The following is a 22,666-nucleotide window of genomic DNA, read 5'->3' as shown; positions in this document are numbered from 1 at the left end:
AAAAACTTGCCCTTGGTGTTTTTATAGATTTTTCGCAGGCTTTCGACTACATCAGTTATAATATACTTTTGGCAAAACATTTCGACCACCGGTACAGCACAAGAGGCATTTCGCCTTCAGCATAGACGTCGAAGATTTATTTTACTCCTTAATTCATGCTCAGCTTATGGAGTATGTGAAGGACTGCATCATCGAGGATAATGACGAGGTTGTGTTTATGGCGGAATGTGGTACTTCAGTGGGAAATTTCCTACAGCTCCTATCGTATTACCTCGACTAGACCTTCGTGTGGTGGCGCGAAAAAGTGTACGTCCAGGGGTCTGGCGCGTGTATTGAATCCCGTGTCCCACCTGTTTTGAGCGACATATTCCAAAGCAGAATGGACGTAAAACTAGCTGAAGATCTTGCTGATCTTGCAGAAAGAGTCTTCCGGTACGCTGATTATTTTTTATTCTCCTAAAAGATAGCTCCAGAGGGGTATCCCGGACGTCGTCAAGATATTCAAAGAAAGGGGCGACGGTGTAAAGTTCACATTTCATTTAACACAGTCAGGCTTCATCCGGTTCCTAGACTTGAGGATTGATTGCCATGCGAGTGGAGTGTGCTGGGACTATCGCCCAAGGACGGAAAAGCCCTTCCTCAATCACAGTTCTGGTCATTCAAAACTGTTAAAGGCTGGCATTGCTACTTCTTGCCTAAAAGCCTCCTTCTCAAAATCCTGCTCCCACAAGGTTGAAACAAGCTTCCTGTTACAAATGCGCAGGCTTAAGGAAGCGTGTTTTCCTGATCAGACTCTGGCTAGAGTCACTGAAAGGATCTTGGCCAGGACAGGTAGGCCCGCAGTCACCGTGAAAGAGAACGCCGCGGAAAAACGAATGGTAGGAATTTCCTACACCCACGGCCTTTCACATCGCCTAAAGAAAGTGGAGGCGAGGTACGGGGTGAACGTTGTTTCCATCGAGAAGAATAAGCTCGGTGGTGTGTGGAGTGCTGTGCGCAAAAAGCTTGGGCATGGTGATGACCGTGCAAGCAGTAATTGTGCGATAGCCCACAGAAACAGGCTCACAGACTGTGACACAGGTGCTGTGTATCGCGTTTCGCTTTCATGTGGTAAGAATTGCATCGGCCAGATTGGTCGATATGTCAACGAGCGCCTAGTGGAACACCGCAGATCATTGAAAGGTGCTGTGTAGTTCAACCTCGCATTGCACTGCAGGGGTTGCAAAGATTGTTTTCCTCACCTTGATAGGACAAGTGTCTTGTTCAGGCACAGTGATAAAGTATGCCGGGAGCTGGTAGAAGCATATTTGATTAAAAAAGAAGTAGGCGCGTGTGCCACTTCACCGTCGGTCACCGTGCAGGATAAGGAGGTTCCTTTTCTGCGCCGTTCCTTGAGTGCGAGTAGACAGTACGGGGGGTTGGCGTGATGTGATTGCTTTTGTTTTCCAGTTGTTGTTGTGTTCTTATATCACGTAGGAATGAAATGTCATTGGTTTCCTTCGCACGCGTGGAAATCAGTTGTTGTGTTTCGTTTTTTTTTGTTTCCTCGTTCGCTTTTGTCCTCGTTTTTGCGCTGCTAAGTATGAAGGCCCGTGCAGCTACTCAAAAAGCGGATGACCCATGGAAAACAACAGAACAAGAGTCATATTATGGCAAAATCTGAGTCAGGAAAAGATCATATCATAACAACAAAGAAACAAAACCCCAGCAACAACAACGACCGAAGTCATTAAGCGAAGCAAAAAAAGCTAAACTGGAGTCAGAAGAGTAAAAGCAAAACAACGAAAGAACACCCGAAGAGAACCCCAGCAACAACAGAAGTAAAAAACGTAGCAAAAGCTGTGTCAAAGAAAACAGTAAGAAAAGGCAAGGCAACCAGCGAATTGAAACCGAAAAGCACAGAACTATTGTTACGGAAAAGGGCACGTGGCCAGTTCATGTGGGAACCTTCCAACAGCGTCACTTAAATATCCTGCGGAGTGACGACCCTTTCATGCTGAAGAACTCAGTTGAAATCATCCAAGAGTTAGAGACTTTAAACATACGTCCCTCGGCCGTACGTATCGACGTAGTAAATCTGTTCTACTCAATGCCAAATGCGGGCCTCTTCAGGGCAATCAGAGACGAGATAAAGGAAGAAGGAGCGGTTCGGTTTCAAAATGCTACCGGTCTTAGCGGTGACAACTTCCTCCTCGTCTTGCAAATCTACCTGAAGTCAACTGTCATTGAGTTCGGCGGCAAGCACTATGACTATGTCAAGAAAGATGGTATATGCATTGGCTCATCCGTGGCAGCTCTCCTGTGCAACATGTATCTCGAAGCGGTGGACAAACGCTTAGCACAATATCTTCCTGGCACCAACGAGGTCAAGCTGTTCCGGAATGTGGATGGGTTTCTCATCATTGTAGAAGACGCACCGGATATTCCAGCCATTATAAGCCTTTTGAAAGTAATATCTGGTGGTCTTTCTTTCACTTCTGAGCCAGTAAGAACAACCGCATCTATTTTTCAGAATGGCGCATCTGTTGGATGTACAACCTTCGCTCAAGAAAAGCCCCCTTCCTTATGGTAGCGCCCACTCAAAGCTTGTAAAACAGGCGATCGTTAGTAATAGCCTACAGTAAGCTTTGACAGAAAGCTGTGGGCATTGTGCAAATTAAAGCTTTGAGGGCCAGGTGAGGCGTTTGAGGGGCGCAGGGTATCTAGCAAATGTGATTTCAGTGTATCAACAGGTATTCTGCAAAAGCTCAAGCTCAAGAAGCAGCCTGTTAGGCAGCAAAATAGGAATCCTGTGCACATCATCCCGTACCAAAATAAGCTTTCCCACAGTCTGAAGAAACTAGCCAGCAAGTACAAGTTTAATCTAGCATTTTCTGCGCCGTGCAAGGTGTCTGGAATCTGCAGAATGATGACCAAGAAAAAAGAGCGTGAAGATTGCGGAATCACACATGCGATGCAATCCATAAAATTTACTACGGAAGTTGTGTACGAGATTGCGCTTCTTTGTGCTAGTTCTTACATAGGGCAGATAGGTAGATGCGCAAATGAAAGTTTAACGGAACATTAACAGTGTGTGAAGGGTAACGCGGGCGGACATCTGGCGCACCACTGCAAGAAATGCAAGAAGTGCTATTGCGAGTATGACTAAGGATCGGACAGTGAATTCAAGTGCGAGCCTGTGTTTGCGGAGTCCGAAATAAGGACCAGCGCGAGGGACGAACGCCAGAGAGAGGTGATCGAGGCCTGGCTCATATCTAGGGGAGGTTACTGGTGCGTAAGCAAGCTATCGATTGCCTTATCCAAGAAAGAAATCGGGTTTCTGGACAGTAGCATTGGCTAGCCACACCTCTGTGCTTTCTGGTTTCGCTTCGCTGTGTGCCTTGTTTTTTTTATTACTGTTTTCTTTGAAACTGCTTTTGATACGTTTTTACTTCTTCTATTGTTGCTAGTATTCTCTTCGGGTGTTCTTTCGTTGATTTCCTTTTACTCGTTTGACTCTGCTTTTGCTACGCTCAATGACTTCCCCTGTTGTTGTCGTCGCTGGGGTTATGTTCCTTCGTTGCTATGAAATCAGCTGTTTCCTGACTCAGCTCATGCCATGATATGACTATTGTTTTGTTGCTTCTCACGAGTCATCCGCTTTTTGAGTAGCTGCACACGCCTTCCCGTGATTTCCGGGCTTTGCGTTTGTTCACGCGTTCTGTGATAAACGCTTCAGTGGGTGTGATGCTGGCTAGACAATCTTGGGCCGATTCATTGTCTACTTGGCCATGTGATGTCCTGTTCGTAATTAAAGCTCCTCCCGTTTCAATAAAATTCCAGTTATTTTCGTAATTTTGAAGCGATAGCTTCACTACGCCACGTAAAGCCAAGGTAGCCGGGCCGACCTGGAGCCGGTTAATGCGCACGCGCCGAGAAACAGGTGCGCCGCGCGTGACGTCATAGTTGCGCCGTCGCCCCTGCCGCCGCCAGATCGCGCATGCGCAGTAGCTACAGGTGCGCTGCGCATGTGCAAGTGGCAACAGATGCGCGTCATTGCTCGGCCACTCTATAAACAGACGGTGCGAAGCGCTCGTTCCTCAGGTGAACGCTGAGTGAGGAAGCGGAAAGTCCGCATGTATACTGCGACCGACATCAATAGCGACTGTGGGAAGCCACGTCGACAGATCCCGAAGTTGGTGCGCGGTATAAGCCAAGTCGACAACGAGCCCAAGAAGCCAGGAATGCCAAGCCGAGACGCCGGAACAACGAGAGGAACGGCTCGCCAAGCGACGCCGTCAAGAAGCGGAGAAACGAATGCGACAAGCCGCGAGCGAAGCGACGTCTTCTTCGGGTCAGCTATCGCGTACACATTAGGTTTATCCGGAGCTAAACCATCAGCAATTTTTTCGTTTACAACACCGATGCCGATTTTTCTGGACAACGGTACCAATAACGCTATCGCGTTAAAATTTAACTCTGTAATATACTTAATTGCAGTACAATAAGGCACTGCATGTCAAACGAAACCAACATACACTTGCCCTTGCAATATTTCTTATCGCATGCTGCTTTGATAGAACGCATTATGATATCTGGTGAACTTCGAATAGACGCTTCGTGCACTAATAAAAATCTCATGTGGCCTTAGCCTTGAAATTTTTGGCGCAGCGCTAAGTAATGGCCAGAACTGTTCAACTCAAACCTATCTTTTGTTGCCGCAGATCTGCAAGCGGTTGGCGAGCGACAACTTGTGGACACAAAACCGCGACCCTCCGACAGGATCGGACTGCCTGGTTGCCTGGAAGGGCAACTTGTGGATGTCCACGCCCACTGCGGATTCCTTCGCTTGGATGGTGAGCGCCACTTCTTCAGCATTCTCGCAAAAACTGCTTTCGCACCGGCAGATCACTACACGGAAGCAAATCACGCCACTCGTTGAGATCCTGAGCAGTACGCATATCTACGCAGCTTTCTTGTAGTGCTGCCTCGCGTAGACTGGCCAACTTCGTCTGGATGCCTGAGCAGCGTAGGCTGGTACGTAAGGTACACACTTAATTCCGAACAAACGATCGTTCTTTCCCCGCTCACCTGTGAAACCCGTGTGTCCCATTTACTACTAGAAAGTTCAGCGAGTTTTATTGCGATAGCATCAAAGTTGTCGTCACAACAAAGTCATCAGAAAATTCTCTGATTGGTCTCGACAGCCATGATGTCACCGGTGTCACGTGGCCCCCAAGGACCAATCACAGCGCGGTGCTAAATTAGAAACAACATCACTATCAGGCCAGCCTGGAGGCTGCGACACACTAGGCACACTACACAGAGCTTTGTGACTCCTTTCAGACAGTCCCCAAGTGCTGCCTTCAACTCAGCTTCGCCAGACTCATGTTCTCCGAAACCGTCTGACCTCCCTCCCTCCCTGCCCCAGCTCGCCTTCTCCCCTTTCGCATGTGGTCTGACCGCTCCTGCCCCTCTCCTTCTGCCAATCTGTCCCCTTCAGTGACCAGTGGGCATCCGAACTCCCTTCTTCCCCCCCCCCCTCCTACCTGTAGCACAACTGACCATCAGCGTGTTCTGGTTCTCCATGCCCAGGATACATCGTGCGCTTAATGTTTTTAAAAAAATGTCTCTCTCTCTCTTTCGCTACCGGAGAAGAGAAGCGCAGCAGGGGGCATCAGTTTTAGGTGTGTATATGAAGTAAAAATAAATTATGAAAACACTGGCCTCGAGCAGAATTCCAACCCGCGGCGGCACGAAGAGACCAACTTCGTTGGCCACCCCATTGACCACTACGCCTTCACTGCGCCAGAACATCCCCCGCGTTGACCTGCCCGCTTCTCGCACTGTGCTCCGGATATCGTCGTTTTCATCCACTTCCATTCGTACGCAGTGGATACAGAACGCACAGCTACCGCATTGTCCTCTTTAGGTCACTTGAGCAGCCCTAAAGTTGTTCTCAACTCTGCAGCTCAATGAAGTCAAGCAGATTGGAAGACTGCACAAATAAAATGACTTGCATTCACTAAAGCTGAAGAAATGTAGTCAAGGAAGGCCCTAGATTGGGCCAATTACTTTATTTCGACCGAGTATAGAGAAGCGTCATGTTTGTAAAAAAAGGTGGCGCTGCGGTCGGCAGTGACGCGGGGTGTAGGCAAAACGCAGCACTCCTACACTGCGCCAGGCGACGCTGCCTTCAAAACCAAATGGTTTATGCGAATATTTCAAAAGCGTGCGCTTCGCTTGTTATTAGAAACATTTTTGTTGATGCTCGGAGAGTAGTTCGGCACTTTTTCAGCCTATTCGGAGCGCTGCATCGGGTGCTTCTCCGCTACTAGTTGGCGACAAGTAAAAGCGCAGCGCTACGACGAGTGAAAGCGCGAGGTATGGGGAGGAAGTGATCGTCCACAGTTCTCAACCTATGGGACGATAAAGCATATCCGATTGCTTCTGCAAGATAGGACGACGTGATGCACGACGCGAATCAGCTTTCTCACACGACGAACCTTGTAATGTGCTCCCGATTCACTCCGGAGACCTTGGAAATTAATGAGCACTATAGCTGCTTTTAATAAGGCAAATGCGACCCGAGAGCTCCACGAGCGCATGGATAGACGTTTTCCTCGAGCTCTAGACAAAATTTACGTTCACTCTGCTAAGCCGCAAAATTTTCCTTACTTTAGAATTTATTCATGTGTGCGCATTCCGCTTGATCGGAGTGGCTTTTGGCGTGGAATTTGCCGTGTTCTCCAAGTTCTCATCGACCTACAATGTGAAAATTCAAATAATTTGGGAAACAACACTGCGCGAGTTTGTCGAGATCCTAGCGTTGTTGGACCGGTGTTTAAACGACACATTTGTTGGAATTCGCGAAAATGAAAACGGAGGAAAAAAACCGTCGTGCTGCTACTACCTCCGTGCGGTGTTTCTTCAAGCGCGGCACGGTGTGAACGCTGAAGGCGAGCTGGCGGCAGCTTTTTCTCTTTATTTTTGCGTGCGAAGTGAAGCTAGGGACGTTGTTCGAGTGATAAGCATCTGAACCCCTGCTTTCAGCTTACGATCCCAAGCACACGGAATATCGCGCCTAAACTTACCCTGAGAGCACGACAGAATGAGAATGATTTGCATGCGTTACTTGATTTTTGCACAGTTCATCATGCGGCCGAACAGAAACGATGCGAAGTCAGAGACACAAACCAACTTATTAGATTTGAATGCAGAAACGCAATGTAGTAACCCAAGGGGCGAAACGAGCTCGGCGGTAATAATTAGCCGTGAAGCCGATCCGTCGCCGAACTTGTCTTGCTCCTCGGCCCCTTACCGGAGTTTTCGCGCCTATCTGACTGCAATAAATTCGTGGAAACTTATTCCCCTTCCTTTCTTCTGCATTGCGGCTCAACCAACCGCACCACAATTTTTCGGCGTGCCGTGAATTGCGCCGAAAAACACGCAAGTGTGGCGCACCCAATGCGAATGGTCCCGCTTTTTGCCTACACAACGAAAGTCACTACTGACGCCAGCGCCGCCACATATCTTTGACGTCAAGGCGCTTGTCTATATAGCCCGAAGGAGATAGTCAAACCGAGCAGACATCAGCAGCAGTTGCAAACATTGCTTGTTAGGAAGGGCTAATTTTTCATCCCTCTTTCCGGGAAGCTGAGATGTACTAATGTCACTCTGGCACTATTAGTCGTGAATCGTGTCGGTGTGCGAACACCCGCTCGAGGGTGCACGTTCCGAGACCCCTTTGATCAGCAGACCACACGTCACCGATAATGTACAACGTGCAATCTCCACCCCGCCTAGCTTGCCTCAAAAGCATTCATTTTGGCAGATTCAACAGTGCAAGAATTCTCACCTGCGATTAAATAAGCCCAAATCGAACCCCATGCACGCGAGCTGTCCCTTATCAAACAACCGCTGCAAGAACAGCACTGAACTGAGTACTTTTGGAGGCTCTTCACGGTTCAGGAAGTGGTAGTGCATTATTAAGCCGTGCCGACCGAGTCTTCGTCAAACCACGAGTTTATCTCATGCCCATCATGCATAGCGCCAGCGTCGAGCGGTGGGTTGGACCATCGCCTCCTTTAGAAAGATGCCCGCCGTGTGCGCCAAAAACCTGCTGCCCTTACCTTTCCCTTTTTCCTCCTTTTCACTTGAGGGGGTCCCTAGCGATCCTTGTGGCAGCCGCTTGCAACACATGCGCGCATGCGCACATTACCGCGCAGTCGTGGCGCGCAGTAGCCGTAGCTGACGTCCTGCGGCAGACGACGCCTTCCGCGCGTTTTCGACTGCTTAATACGCAAACGGAAACGTAAACGCGCAGAAATGAAAGTAAAAAGTCGCAAATATATGCAAGTGGCCAGAACACACCGACTCAGCCCAAATACAATCCGCCTTTTTCATTTTCCTGTGCTGCCACCTCGCGTACAAAGCTGGAAGCTCACTGGAAGGGTACTGTGCGCCCAACCCGGCCAGACTGAGTGCTGCTGCGGAGCACGTTTTGTTGGAATCTTTCATTGATGGCGTATCCTGATCAGCACCTGGTACCTGGAGAATTTCTAGGATTGACTGATGGCTGGGTGCGAAGTCCGAAGCAGGCTGCTGTGCCCACCGAAGAGCAAATTCTTCAGTATCTCCGATCAACCGCAATGCGATGCGAACGCCAGCTGAGCAAGGGCCGCCGCTTCAGAGATGAAGGCTACATTCGGAACATAATGTTCAATGAAATATCCCCGATCAGTGAGATTGGCGTTTTCCGCTGTGTATGCCTGCCATCCATTAGAAGGTGGATACTACATCGTGCACGCCGTAGCACAGAAAATGACTGGGGACAACAGTTTTCGCAAGCAATCGTTGTGCTCAAGCACTGCCGAATAGCTACATGAACTACAAAAGCACAAGCGTACTCGCAACATGGAAGCTCTGCTAGAATTTCACTTTATTTTCCCACGGCACACCGCTGCATAGGTTAAACAAGCATGCGCGTCCATAAAGACGAGCGCGAGGGGTGCACATTGAGTCATTCCGGCGATACCACGCAGCGCTCTTCATCATGGATATGATGCGAACACACGCATGACGCACCTTCTTCTTCTGCCTCTTAATACATGGCACATTCCCACACCGGGGGATTGGCCAGGGTGTAGTGGCATAAACAAGGAAATTTCAATAGGAGATTATGACAAAATTCTAGCACCATGCGTGAATGCTCTCGTAGCTTCTTTTTCGTTGTCAGCTCCATCGCGCGTTGAAAGCGGCTCACAGCACTTGCCCATTCGGCCTTCTTGCTTGAGAAAGCAAAAAGCGTCGGAACGAAGTCTAAATGCCGCGGTGACATTCGAGGCCTTCCTGGCCATGAATAAAACCTTTCGTGATAGACTGCACATGCATTTAAACGCAGTACCTCGTCCGTACCTGTCACAAAGTGATTCTCGCACAGTCTTGACGTGCTTGTCGGCGCCCAAGGGCGGCCACGATCGTCGAGCCGGCGAACTGGTTTTATCCCCGCTTCGCGTCGAAGGCGGTCCCGGGAAGCGATCGGAAAGCGAAAAATCTGAGTTTGCTTCCCTTTACATATTGGGCATTGCAGCCGTATGTAACACATGTATGCATCGCCAAATGCGTCGCGCTAAACGCCCGACGCTGCACCCCGCGTAAGAAGCCGGGTTTTTTTATACTTCCACGGCCGGTCTCGAGTGGAGCGCGCGACCCTTCCAATACGTTTCGCGACACCGCCGCCAGGGGATGGGCGCATGCGCAGTCGCGTCGAGAAAAAGGCAGATTGAACAGACGGTACAGACGGGCCGCCGCGCTTGTCGACCAGCGCCGCCGATGCCGTCACCGGCTGCTGCCGCCGCAACACCACACAACCTTGACCGGCGGCGATACGGAAGCAGCTAGCGCCATCTCTTAACAACTGCCTGCAACTCAAGGCACGGCGACTACAATGGGTGAACGAGCGACGCCGCAGGCATCTTTCTAGCGGAGGCAATGGTTGGACCCTCAGTCATAGGACGGGAGAATTTGGCGATTCTCTTCTTTCGCCACACAGGAGGCTCATCGGAAGCTCCGCCCATTGACGGTGACGCCTGTGTTCTGCGATTAAATCGCACCATCGGCGTTTCTCCACGTCTTCTCTTCCTTATTTCCCTCGAATAACCTTTCATATTGAAACCGAACGTACGCAACTGGTGGTACATCTGCTGCGTTCAATTTGACTTTCGCGATTTTCAGCCCCCTGCACAAGTCTTCTGAAAAAACAGTTACAGGACGGTTGCCACTGTGTAACCCACGATTCAGCGACGTGTGTGTTAGGCCGAAAACGTGAACTCCCCCTTACGGCGCGGTTCAGGTGTCCAACGATATATGAGACAGATACTGCGCCATTTCCTTTCCCCCAAAACCAATTATTATTATTATTATTCCTCGGAGTCGGTAGCTACGCCTCGGTGCTCTCCTCCGTGCGCAAACGAAGTTATTTCAGTAAGGTACTTGTCACTTCAATAAATTTTGCACAAGTGTTATGATGGTATGGAAACACTCACAGCATTTCTTTGAGGTGTGCCGCAGTAAAAGCCGTGTTGAATGTCGCGTTGCCGACGGAATCGAGACTTGCTTTAAAAGAGTATAGACACTTAATTTATTTGGCATGTCTCCTCTACAATGATGCGAAAGACATTATTACGCATGAATCACCATGTGGTATTTAGCTGCGACCGCAAAATAATCTATAACCATATTTTTCTTGTAATACTGTTTCGGGATTCAGTTTCAACATCCGAACGGTGGCTATCACGCCAAAGAGTGCTTTTGTGTCACGTTAGGCACAGAAAAACGTGGATTTTATCATCGCTTCATCGTCTTAATTCAGTACAGTGCTGAAGGCAGCCTTCCTCAAGAGCCGGAATGACAACGAATGCGGAAGCAGCGATTATATTGCAGTTGTCTCATGCCTCACGTGACTTAAAACCACTCCTTGACTCCACAGTCCTCATTCGACGGTTGAAACCGAATCCGAAACAACACGTGAAGGAAATTCGATTATAAATTATTTAGCGCTCATAGGAGAATACCAGGTGGTAATCTATGTACAACAATTTCTTACGCATCATTACAAACAAGAAAACACGCACCCAAAACTTAGGCGTCTATACTGCTTTAAAAACGCACACGTTTATTCACGACATCACTCACGCCTGCCCGGCGTCGTGGCCACTCCATGTCTCGCTTGCCCCCCTTTTACCGCGGTCCCTCAGCCTGTCCCGAGTCTTCGGCGCCACTCGGCGCAAGTTGGTGGCACCATCTCTTGCGCCAGCACAGAGCTGCGAAGCGCTGTGCACAGCACTAACAACGCCACGCGGTACACGACACCTCCCCTTGTTGAAAAAAAACTCACGGGCGGAGGCGCCATGTTCGCCTCAGTGTTCGTCCGCAGCGAGTTGTCTGCCTGGTCTGCAGGTGAGCCTGTGTTCGATGAACGTTTCCTGTAACCGTCTGCACAATAAAAGATCTGGGTGCGTCTGCTGGTCCGACAACGGTTTCTTGATGCTGTGCTCCGTGCCAGATGAGAACCGCTGTTCCTTGCCTCAAAGGTGTTTTCTCTCTTGTTCTGTGCCGTGTGTTTAGCTGGCTGCCTCTTTCTCCTTGAGGGTTTTGTCCCGCTGACGATACCCCGACTTGTACTGCCCCTCTGGTACAAGTGCTTAGGGCAGCGTGGGGACAGTCGTCTTTAGTTTACGACCCATAAGTAGTTCGACTGGCGAGTATTCCTCTGGTCGTGGCGTTGCTCTGAGAGAAAACGAAGCCTTCAGTGATGCATGCTGACTTGCGAAGGATGTCCTTAGCTGTCTGTACAGCTCTTTCGACTTCCCCGTTGCTCTGGGCGTAGTGAGGACTGGAAGTGATGTGTTTAACAACCCACTTGCTCTGAAATTGGCCAAACTCGAGCAAGCCAAAGTATGGACGATTATCTGAACGCAGCACGTTTGGAATACCATAGCGAACGAATAATTGGATATAGCAGTCAGCAACTTCTCTGCCTTGAGTTCCGTGCAGCTCTTCCACATCGAAGAACTTTGAGTAGTAGTCGACAGCGATAATGTAGCTGCTACCATTGAAATGGAATAAAACTGCTTTCCATAGGCGATCTGGGAGGTCCAGTCTGGAGCAAATGTTCGGTTGGTACTCGGCGGCGCTTCTTGCATGGTGGGCATCAGCTCACGAATACGTCCACGTCATGACTGATCCCTGACCATCATGCTAACTCTCGTGCTCTGGATCGGCACCTCACTATGCCCTGTAGAAGAACGGCAGATTGGGCGAGTTGGAAATGCTCCATAATGTTAAAACACCGCTAAGCAACAAGGACGAAGGAAACGCTAACCTCTAAGGAAATGACCCTGTTGTACAGGGGATAGCATATCGGCGATAGCTGCATGAGCCTTCGATGCGGTGTGTTTTTATTTGCATTTTTAAATGAGTACATCTGTGTTTGACCATGCGCATGTGCGTAGTTCTTGTGTACGTATAAATTGACCTGCTTACTTCAAATAAAATTTAGTTGTAATATCAGCGCCTGTGTGTGTGTTCCCTTCGTTCTTCGTCCTTGTTGCTTAGCGCTGCTTTAACATTATGGATCACCATGCCCCGATGGCAAGTGTACAGTCGCTCCAAAACTTCGTGGCGTTGACTAAGTGGAATGGCGACAGTCGTTGTCCTGAGTAGCAGTCCATGCGCAACATAGAGATCTTCGGCAACACATGCACATTTCCGTACAGCTCTTTCGACTTCCCCGTTGCCCTGGGCGTACTGAGGACTGGAAGTGATGTGTTTAACAACCCACTTGCTCTGAAATTCAGTTTTGGGTCATTTCGTCTCACGGTACTGCATAACCATTGAGGTCGTAGCTTCCTTTATGAGCTCGGCTCTGACTCTCTGCAGCCTATCAGATGAAACAGGCAGTTGTTCCACTGTCAGAAGCCCATAGACTTGGATAGCTGAAGCAAGGCCTCTACTTGGACATTGCAGCAGCTTACGAGAAAGCACATGTGCTGGGTGCATGTCTTTGCCTGGTATGTGTGAGATGGTGAAATCGTACTCGAGCACTCCGCTTTGTTGTGAACACATACACTAAAGTCTTGTGGACAGTCTCACTGTGGAAGCGGTTCTAAAACGTGCAATCTGAAGAGTTCACACGCCCAATTTGTTGCTAGCGCTTCTTTTTCCACTTGTGCGTACCTGTGCTCTGTTGATGTCACTGCTCATGAAGCATAGGCTACACGCTGCCGCCTGCCTTCACCGTCTCTTTCGAGGAATACCGCTGATATACCATAAGATGATCCATACGCTGATATTAGTTCGAAAGCACTATTGGCCACGAACTCGCACTTTCGCCGTGCTCGCATTCCCACCGTGGTCGCACCGCTCCGCGTGACCAACCATGTGACTGTTCACGTGACCAATCGCGCGACGAACCACGTGACAACTAGCCAGACAGCCAGACTAACCTGGACTTGTAATCAAGATGAACCAAGGTTAACCAAGCTGTGCTACATACATGCTACGTGCCGGCACGTATATGCTACGTATATGCGAATGCTACGTGCTTTCGCTACGTATATCCTGGCATAGCCGAGCTAAGCCCCTGCCAACTTTTTTGTCAAAGGTTTCTATGGATCCAAGTTAGACAGTTCTGTAGTGGACATCGTCATCATAGATGGCTCCTACTGCACTGCGTTGAACCTGGCTCCAACAGCAACTCGCTTCATTGTTTAGCACTTCTCGCAGTGGCTGGGTCTTCGCAGCCAATTTTTGGAGAAACTTCGATAGTTGATTGTTCATGTCCAGAAACGGCCTGAGTTCTGGTGTGTTCTATAGTGGTGGCATCTCTCTGATGGCTTCCGTCTTCTGTAGGTCGGCAATGATGCCAACGCGATCAAGAATGTGCGCAATAAATCTTACTATTGTTTTCCGGAATTCACACGTGTCCGTATTCTACGTCATATCAGCCTTCTTAAGGTGTTGGAGCACTGCTGCAAGCTTGGCATCGTGGTCTGCCTTGTATTTGCCATACACGACGGTGTTTCTGCTGTCTTAAAGCATTTCTACGGCTCGGTCACATGTGTGGCGCCCTTTTAAGCTTCTATTACGTGCGCGCAACGCCAAACTACAACGCCGCATGCCGTGGTTGGTGTAAGCCCGCGGCTGCACAAGCAATATTTGTGAACCACCACATGAACGGATCGTGCCGGGATCGGCCTTGTGTATGGCGGAGGCCGTCATTACTTTTAACGCTGACCAATAAAAAGACTAGGAAAGCACTGTATTAAATTAAGTGCAGTGGAGACCAAGATTTGGTTTGACAAAATAGCGAAATAGCGCTGTTAAAATAATGTTCCTGCGATGTTTTCTCCTAGTCGGCTCTTACCTGTCCTCACAGCGCTAAAACATGATATTTGACCGCTTTCCGGAGGCACTCCTGCATCTGTTTCGACAACCATGCACAACCATGCATGCAATCATGCAGTGTTGCATGGCTTATTGGTGTCTTCTAGTTATGGTGGGAGGCCATGATTTGTAAACACGAGCTTTCGTACTGCGCAAAGACACTTTCTGGAGCGCCTGCCTTCCAAGCGAATATGCCTTCTGGTCTAGCGGACAAACAAGCAGCAAAAAAAAAAACGTGCACTGCCTCCCGTGCGCCCCGGAAGGGGCCAGAAGACACCCCTCCACACGGGAGCCACGAAAGAAGGCGTCGGCGTTGTTTCGTGCTGCTCGGTAAAAAAGAAAAAAAAAACCTCCCTGGGTCCATAGGGTTTCCACGAAGAACGAAGAAACCCGCGTTTTCAGCCACCTGTTCTTTTTTTTTAACTTGTGAATAGAAGTTGTCTAGTTTCCTGCAGTAGAGATGTTCTCTTTCGGTTCTCGGTATTCTTTAGTATCGAGTATCATTAAAATACACTCTACTCAATAAACGTGTGTTCGATACCGATACTCCGATAGCTTCGTTCTGCGAAGCGGTACCTGATACAGATACACAAAATGCATCGAAAAGTGGTGTCGAAGATACATATGCCTTAGATACTGCCAGTGCCTGACCGTCGTAATCCCCCTCTTCCCCTTCTTCTCCCTTAACCTCAAATTCCGACCAGCATAACAGGAATCTATTGTAGCTGAAAAAGAAATGTTCAAACATAACCTTGAGAAGCGCTTTGGCCGCGGCTGAGACGTTGTCAATTCATGCTACAGCTTCACAGTGATTTGGACCATCGCTTGATAATTGCGCAGGTTTAGATGCTAACTGCTTTCCATGAGCCAAGTGAATGTCATGCCACAGATTGTATGACAGGTCATATGAATGGCATCAGTGACTATCGCGTAAAAATTTCATCATCACCACCATTAGCCTGACTACGCCCACTGCAAGGCAAAGGCCTCTCCCATGTCTCTCCAATTAACCCTTTCATATGCCAGTAGCGTCCACTGTATGCCCGCAAACTTCTTAATCTCATCCGCCGACCTAACTTTCTGCTGCCCCCTGCTACGCTTGCCTTCTCTTGGAATACACGTTACCCTTAAGGAACATCGGGTATGTTTCCTTCGCATTACATGCCCGGCCCAAGCCTGTTTTTTTCCCTTTTGATTTCTACTAGGATGTCATTAACGCGTGTTTGTTCCCTCACCTACTGTTCCCGCTTCCGGTCTCTTAACGTTTCACCTATAATTTTTCTTTCCATAGCCCACTGCGTTGTCCTTAACCCAAGCTTAACCCTTGTGTTTAGCCTCTAGGTTTCTGCTTCACAGATGAGTACACGTAAGATGGAAACTGCCATTCAGAATCTGAGAGAACCTGCCATATGCGCTCCACCACATTCTTATTGTTCTAGTTATTTCCCTCCCATGATCCGTATCAGCAGCCACTACCTGCCCTAGGTAGACGTATTCTTTTACCACCTCCAGCACCTCGCTACCAATTGTGCACTGCTGTTTTCTTACGACACTGTTCAGCGTTACTTTCGTTTTCTGCGTGTTAATTTTTAGACTCATCGTTCTGCTCTTTCTGTCTAACTCAGTGATCACGTTTTGCAGTCAATCACCTGAGCAACTTATCAAGGCAATGTCATCAGCGAACCTCAGATTACTTAGGCGTTCTCTATTACCCCCAACCCCGAACTCCCCACCTGTTCCCAATCCAGGCCTCGGAATACCTCCTGTAAACAGGCGGTGAATAGCATTGGCTAGATCGCGTCTCCCTGCCTGACACCTTCCCTTAATGAAATTTTATTGCTGAATTTATTGAGGACTATGATAGCTGTACAGTCGGTATAGATATCTTCCAGTATTTTGACATAAGGCTCTTCTACACCCTGATTCCGCAATGCCTGCGTGACTGTCGAGGTTTCCACTGGGTCAAATGCTTTCTCGTAATCAATAAAAGCTATATAATAGTGGTTGGTTATAATCTACGCATTTCGCTATCACCTGATTGATAGTGTGAATATGAAGTTTTGTGGGATATCGTTTACGAAAGCCTGCCTATCATACAGTTAATTGAGGCCTAAGGTTGCCCTCACTCTATCAGCGATCAGGCCATACGTAAACATCCGCGTACTATCCATCATGGGCGCTTATTGCAGTGTCATCGTATTGTGTAAAGCAGTACTTAAATCTACAACTTCTGAACCAGAGCAGGCAATATTTAAGATAAGGAGAGCTCATCTTGCGTTTTATGCCAAGCGAACGAGCAATACTGTAAGTGCACAGCCCTGTAAACAACCTCAGTGCGGGGAAACAGTTGTCGTAATCGTCGCATTTCTGGGAGACTTTGTGCGCGTACAATAAATGCTAAATGTTGTATTATTATCTTCAAGCACTCATTTAGACACCGGCGACTATTCGTCGGTGCGGGCAGTGAAACATTCGTGTCACGTAGGGTTTGGCCAGCGGCTTGGTTCTCCAAAGGGATTGTACGAGCCGAAAGGAATGTACGTTCGACTTACACACGCACACATGCAGCGGCGAGGCTGTCGCAATCGGCACTTTTCTCTGCTCCTTTCGTGCTGCAAGCTTACTCTAGCGCCACCTTGTGACAATATGAGTTTATTTATCGAGTCGGCGAATAGCGGGCAAGAACTTCCAGTGACAGAACGCCACGCCCTTCACGACACACATCGGCGCAGGCATGCACGGCACATGCCGTTTTTCACACACAGAAGCATTTTACTGCTCAGAAGAGACCACCCTCATAACGTACGAATAACATTCTTCTAAGTGTAAATAATAAAGCAGGGGTGCATCAATTCTTTGCTCACCAACCAGAACACGTCTGCCACGAGCAAGTCCGCTATCCCAAAGATAACTAAGCTCGCGTACTAAGATAAAGGCTTCCGAGAAGAAAACACAGAAAATGACTATTTCGCGAAGCTAAAAAAAAAAACTTTTCGAGTGATCGCCATTTACGGCATGCATGGAAGCACCTCAACGCAGCTAACAGCGCGGAGCAGTCGGACGCGGGGCGCATGTGCCCTTGTGACCTCAGCGATCAGAGGTAGCCAGCCAGCAAGCTGTTCGCAACAGAAAAGAAGAAAATTCGTTTTATAAATATCTAGAGCACAGAATCAACTCAAAATTTGGTGAATTGTAAGTTAACGTGTTAGGAATTAAACGCAATAAGCAGGATATGCGCCAAAACTGGCTGCCGTGGCCCCTTTAACTTCTTCCCATATGGTTACGCGTTGCACTATTCGCGCAGTCTTAACCTTCCTCGAGAGAAATAAAATGCCTTTAAAACTCAATGGGCGCTTCTCACTCTTTTGCTGACTCACTCGGTAACCAACTATCTATAGAGCCAGCACTATCACACAGACCGATGGCTATATGGCTGAAATTGTCGCACATTTTCGCATGCGCGAAAATTTCAGCGGGCAGCCCAAGAATGCAGTTCAGCTTTAAAGGATGTTTTGTTTGGTTTGGTTTCGTCTTTTCGAGCTTTTACTTCCGAAAGCGACTCAGGCTATAAGGAACGCAGTTAGGGAGGGCTACGGATAATTTTGTCCACCTGTGGTTCTTCAACCTGCACTGACATCGCACACTACATGAGCCTCTAGCATTTCGCCTCCATCGAAACCTAATCTACCAAAGCCCGGGATCCATCGATCCCGGCCGCAGCGGACATCCGCGGCCGAGATTGAACCAGCGTTTTCTGGGTCAGCGGCCGAGCACCATAACCACTGAGCCACCGCGGCGGGTTTAAAAGATGTCGCGCTCTGCTACGCGCAAGCAGCGTGAGCCACTGGACACTCGGCCTCCTACGGAGCGATGTCTCGGGCCAGCGTAACTGTGACCTTTGCAATACATCATGCGCATATGTGAAGAATGCGTATGGTCCTGCGTTGTTTCCTCTCAGTAACATACTCTGCACCGATAATTGGCTTTCATACCAGTCAAACCAGTGCGTGAACATTGCTCGACGAACAAGAGATTGCGGTAGCTCGTGGTTTAAACGCACCCCGAGGACGTTGACGGCCTCTCCTGCAGCCGCAGTCGCAGAGGCGGTCCTTGGGGAATCTCGCGAGCCACACTACTGACTGTCCTGCGCAGGGAAACGCCAGCCTGCAGGTGCGCAGCGTGGCCGTGTTCAACATAGAGGCGGACGACTACCTCAACACCTGCGGGGGCGGCGCCCATCCCTTGCTGTTGCGCATCCGGCGGCAGCTGGACGAGGGCAGCGCGGCCTCTGTGGCCGGAGCGCGCCTGCACCCGGGGGCGCTGCAGCGGCCCCTCCGGAGACGGGACTTCGGCGCCCTGTGACGCGCCACGGCCGGCTGCTTGCTTGCGCTTTCGCCGACTGTCCATTGATTTGCACACTCTGCTGAGCCATTGTATTTCTCTTTCTGTTGCGCCCTATTACATTGCCTATGTTGAATATTATATTTTATGCTATGTACGTATATTTTTTATATTGCATATTATATTTAACAATTTCGTCGCATGGAGTAGGAAACTTCAAAGCACTATTTCCGCTCCGTGGAAATAAGGTGTACTTATAAGGAGTGCTTATGTTGAGGTTTTAATTTTATGTTTTGTGCGTTGAGTTCTGTGTTCAGCACCCTTTATTGTTTACATTAGGCCTTCCTAATGGCTCCTAACCATCGGAGAGCCTGATTTATATAGATGCCAGGAAGCTAATACTTACACACGTGGATGGAGGTTAAGTCAAGACTAAATTCGCCATTCTTTTGCGCTACTTTTGCGCCATTGAGCCAAGTGAGCTGAGCCGTCCATTCAATCCATAGCCGCTGCCACGCACTGCGCAAGGAGGAGTGTTCTCAGCTGTAGTTGTGGACTGCGCGTTACGCAGTAGCAGTTGCAAAACAGCACCGCCGTCTGGCCATTAGAGTGGAAGAGGGCGTCGCTGTGTGGGTCACGGCAATCGCGTACCTGTGCAGTGTGTGCCTTTGAGAGCTCCTGGCACGTTCATGAAAACAATCAAAACTATCGAAAAATGCAGCACTGAAAAGTATTTATCTCCGACACGCCAAGAATCGTGGAGTCATTTTCCTCTTTGAAAACACACACGGCACAGGAAATTTGGAGAAAAATTTTGACAATTACACTGGTGACAAAAAATGTCTTTATTAAAATGGCGGAGGTCGTGCTGCCAGGACCAGCTGTTTTGAGAAAATGTTACTATGTTGGCCTAAAAAAAATATATTGTTCGCGAAATGGAAGGCGCTGAATTCGCCTGAAACAAAGAAACACCACACAGAGAGAGAAAGCTGTAAGTTCATGTTGTGCACAATTGTGCTGAAAACGCTTTAAAAGACTAACGTCGTGCTGCACTGTCGTGGCAGCAGTTTAGTTTTATACAGTTTCAGTTTCATGCAAATGGTGTCATTGGCCGTCAGTCCGCTGGTTCAATCACCCAGACAGCCTAGAAGAACGTAAGCGAGGCCTGCATTATTAGTTTGTCACTGCGCGATCGCACACCCAGAGAATCGGTGGCCCTCTGGAACGCAGCCGCGGCACTTGTTTCGCGCGCATCAGTTGACAGACGCTGGCTTGATGAGGCCGCGAGAGCGTACTCTGCTCACTGTCAGCTTTCACCAAGGTGACGTAGCAGGGAGTTCGGAAAACATTGAACCCAAAGCAAATCCCGCCCTGAATTTTCCAATTCGGGTGACACGTTTCGTCTTTCTTATTTCTCTATACTGGCACATTCGGAAGCGTCGCTTGGAACACAGCGAAAGCTACTAGCCGCAAACTGGCTCACACTTTTCCCGGAATACAGCTGCTGCCCGCTGTCCTCAGCTTCAACGTGGCAAAACTCTCTCTTTAATAGCGCTTTCATGCGGGCACTCTGGATCGTGATCGAGGCAGTCAGGATCGGACTCATTGCAGGTCGGGCGTTGCTACGCTCCCATTCAAACCGCGATCGACCTCGATCCTGATCGACCCCAAGACCGTTCAAAATTGAAAATGGGTTTTCAGGAAATGAAATGACGCAGTAACTGTCTCACATATCTCGGGGGAGACCTGAACCGCGCCGCAAAGGAAGGAAGGAAGGAAGGAAGGAAGGAAGGAAGGAAGGAAGGAAGGAAGGAAGGAAGGAAGGAAGAAAGGAAGAAAGGAAGGAAGAAAGAAAGAAAGAAAGAAAGAAAGAAAGAAAGAAAGAAAGAAAGAAAGAAAGAAAGAAAGAAAGAAAGAAAGAAAGAAAGAAAGAAAGAAAGAAAGAAAGAAAGAAAGCGAAAGAAAGAAAGAAAGAAAGAAAGAAAGAAAGAAAGAAAGAAAGAAAGAAAGAAAGAAAGAAAGAAAGAAAGAAAGAAAGAAAGAAAGAAAGAAAGAAAGAAAGAAAGAAAGAAAGTGGTGCGATACTGGAGGGCTCCAGAATAATTTCGACCATCTGGAGATCGCTGGCACACACGTGCGCTGGCATCACACAGCGCACGTGTGCCTTTTGCATTTCGCCTCCATCGAAACCGGCCGCCGCGGTCGGGTTCGAACCCGGTACTCAGTAGACGAGCTCCTTAACCACTGAGACTCCACGGCGGGTACCCAAGCCGGTTCCTGAAGCGCGATTGAAGGTTTCTACCTTCGTGCTAAGAAAGTTGTGAAATTCAATATAAATATGACACATGCAGAAAGGTATTCTATAAAGGCTACCAAGATTTAAAATAGCTCTATTGTTCTGTTCAGTGCCAATTGCCTTCCAAAACTGCGTTCATACTTTCAACGCCGCCCGCCCGACTGGGCGTTAAAAAACATTCACGCGCCAGTGGTACGCTGTTCAGCGCGCGTCTCTGATGGAGCCTCCTGTAGCCTCGTCAAAGCCATGGGATTGTTATTAGGGATTTCTCATTTAGTTTTTTATTACAAACCCATTTGTTCGCCACCAATTGTACAACGATGTGGGTATGCAGTGCCGCCTGACCTTTATCGGTCAAACTTCCGATCGGGATCGCACGCGAATGTATAGCAGCGTTACAGTTGTAGCACGCTCAGCACTTCAGTCGGGATCGGGCTCGATTGAATTCGGAAGTGCCCGTGTGACGGTGTCAAATGGGAACACCTGTGACGGTTAGTGCGCGTGCACCAGGGCATGTCACCGGTCATTGACATTACAGGGCGACCAGTGACCGCGCCTTCCTGGCATCGTGCACACGGAAAGGCTTTCCAGACGAACCCTCCGACAACTTTTTTCGTGTGGGGCTTCAGTGGGCTCATTTTCGTGTTAAAGAGAGGAACGTTTCATAGTGGCACCCCATCGCGAACGCGGAAGAGGTGACAAAGGTAGCAGTCGACAGCCGTAGCAATGAATCGGCTGCTCGAGCGTCCCAAAAAGGAACATGCGGCGACGAAGGCAGCGGCCAGAGGCTGCGGGACCGAAGAGGCGATGGGCAGACAGTACACAAAACAACCAATATTTTAAAAAGGGACCCGATGGGAGGAGCGGGCAGTGTGGTCGCAACCACTGGATGAGACATTCGGAGAGAGAAGCCAAGATACCAGGGGCTGCGCCTCGACCTGAAAGCCCGGGGTCTAACCATCCCTTAACATCATCCTCCGCCAACTCTTCGCCACACCTGGCAGCTCCGCCAAAACCACCAGCCAAACACGAGGACAGCGCAGCCGCAAGAAACCCCCAGGGCAATCGCGGTAGACAACCAGCTCGTCATCGAGCCCGTGCCACACCACGCTGACGCAGCCGCAGCGACGACGAGCCCACCATCAGAGTAGAATATCATGTCATTCGTTTCTGCGAGGAAGGTTTTCGAATCCTTCCTCGTTCGGCGTGGAAGATGGACAGGAGGCCTGCTGGTAGGTGATGACAGCAGAGCACATATTTACAGCATACATATACAGGGAGTAAAACTGGAAGAAGCAGAAATGAATTTACAAATGAACCAACTTTGCTTTACTTCACTCATCGACCTTACGGGTTAGAGCCATAGTAGAACCGCGCTACATGCTAAGCATGGAGCCCCAGCTCAGACTGGACTGGACTCCATCCGTTCACTTGCGCTTTTAAACTCTTAATTAACAAAGGACTAAGGGCGGTCATTTTCAGTGGCCCGCCCTAAGCATCAATTCACCAATCAAAAATAACATGCGAGATGGGGACTACCCCTTGGGTTGGCATTAGCCTCGAACCCAAGATCTCGTTAATAACACAAACCAAATAAAAAAC

At 48.9% G+C, this 22,666-nt stretch overlaps 1 protein-coding gene across 1 annotated transcript in view; it reads left to right on the top strand.

Moving 5' to 3' along the window:
- Positions 1-18,925, top strand: part of LOC144119384 (putative chitinase 10) — a 106,070-nt gene extending 87,145 nt beyond the window's left edge. Inside the window, exons 6-7 of the mRNA XM_077652014.1 lie at positions 4,704-4,835; positions 18,580-18,925. Coding sequence (XP_077508140.1) covers positions 4,704-4,835; positions 18,580-18,789 — 342 coding nt within the window. The 3' untranslated portion in view covers positions 18,790-18,925. The remainder of the gene's footprint in view (positions 1-4,703; positions 4,836-18,579) is intronic.
- The last annotated feature ends 3,741 nt before the right edge of the window (positions 18,926-22,666 follow it).

The sequence above is a fragment of the Amblyomma americanum genome, chromosome 2, assembly GCF_052857255.1.
Source record: "Amblyomma americanum isolate KBUSLIRL-KWMA chromosome 2, ASM5285725v1, whole genome shotgun sequence".
Lineage (NCBI taxonomy): Eukaryota > Metazoa > Arthropoda > Arachnida > Ixodida > Ixodidae > Amblyomma > Amblyomma americanum.
The sequence above is the reverse complement of the archived record's forward strand: the minus strand, read 5'-3'. Positions and strand labels throughout refer to the sequence as shown.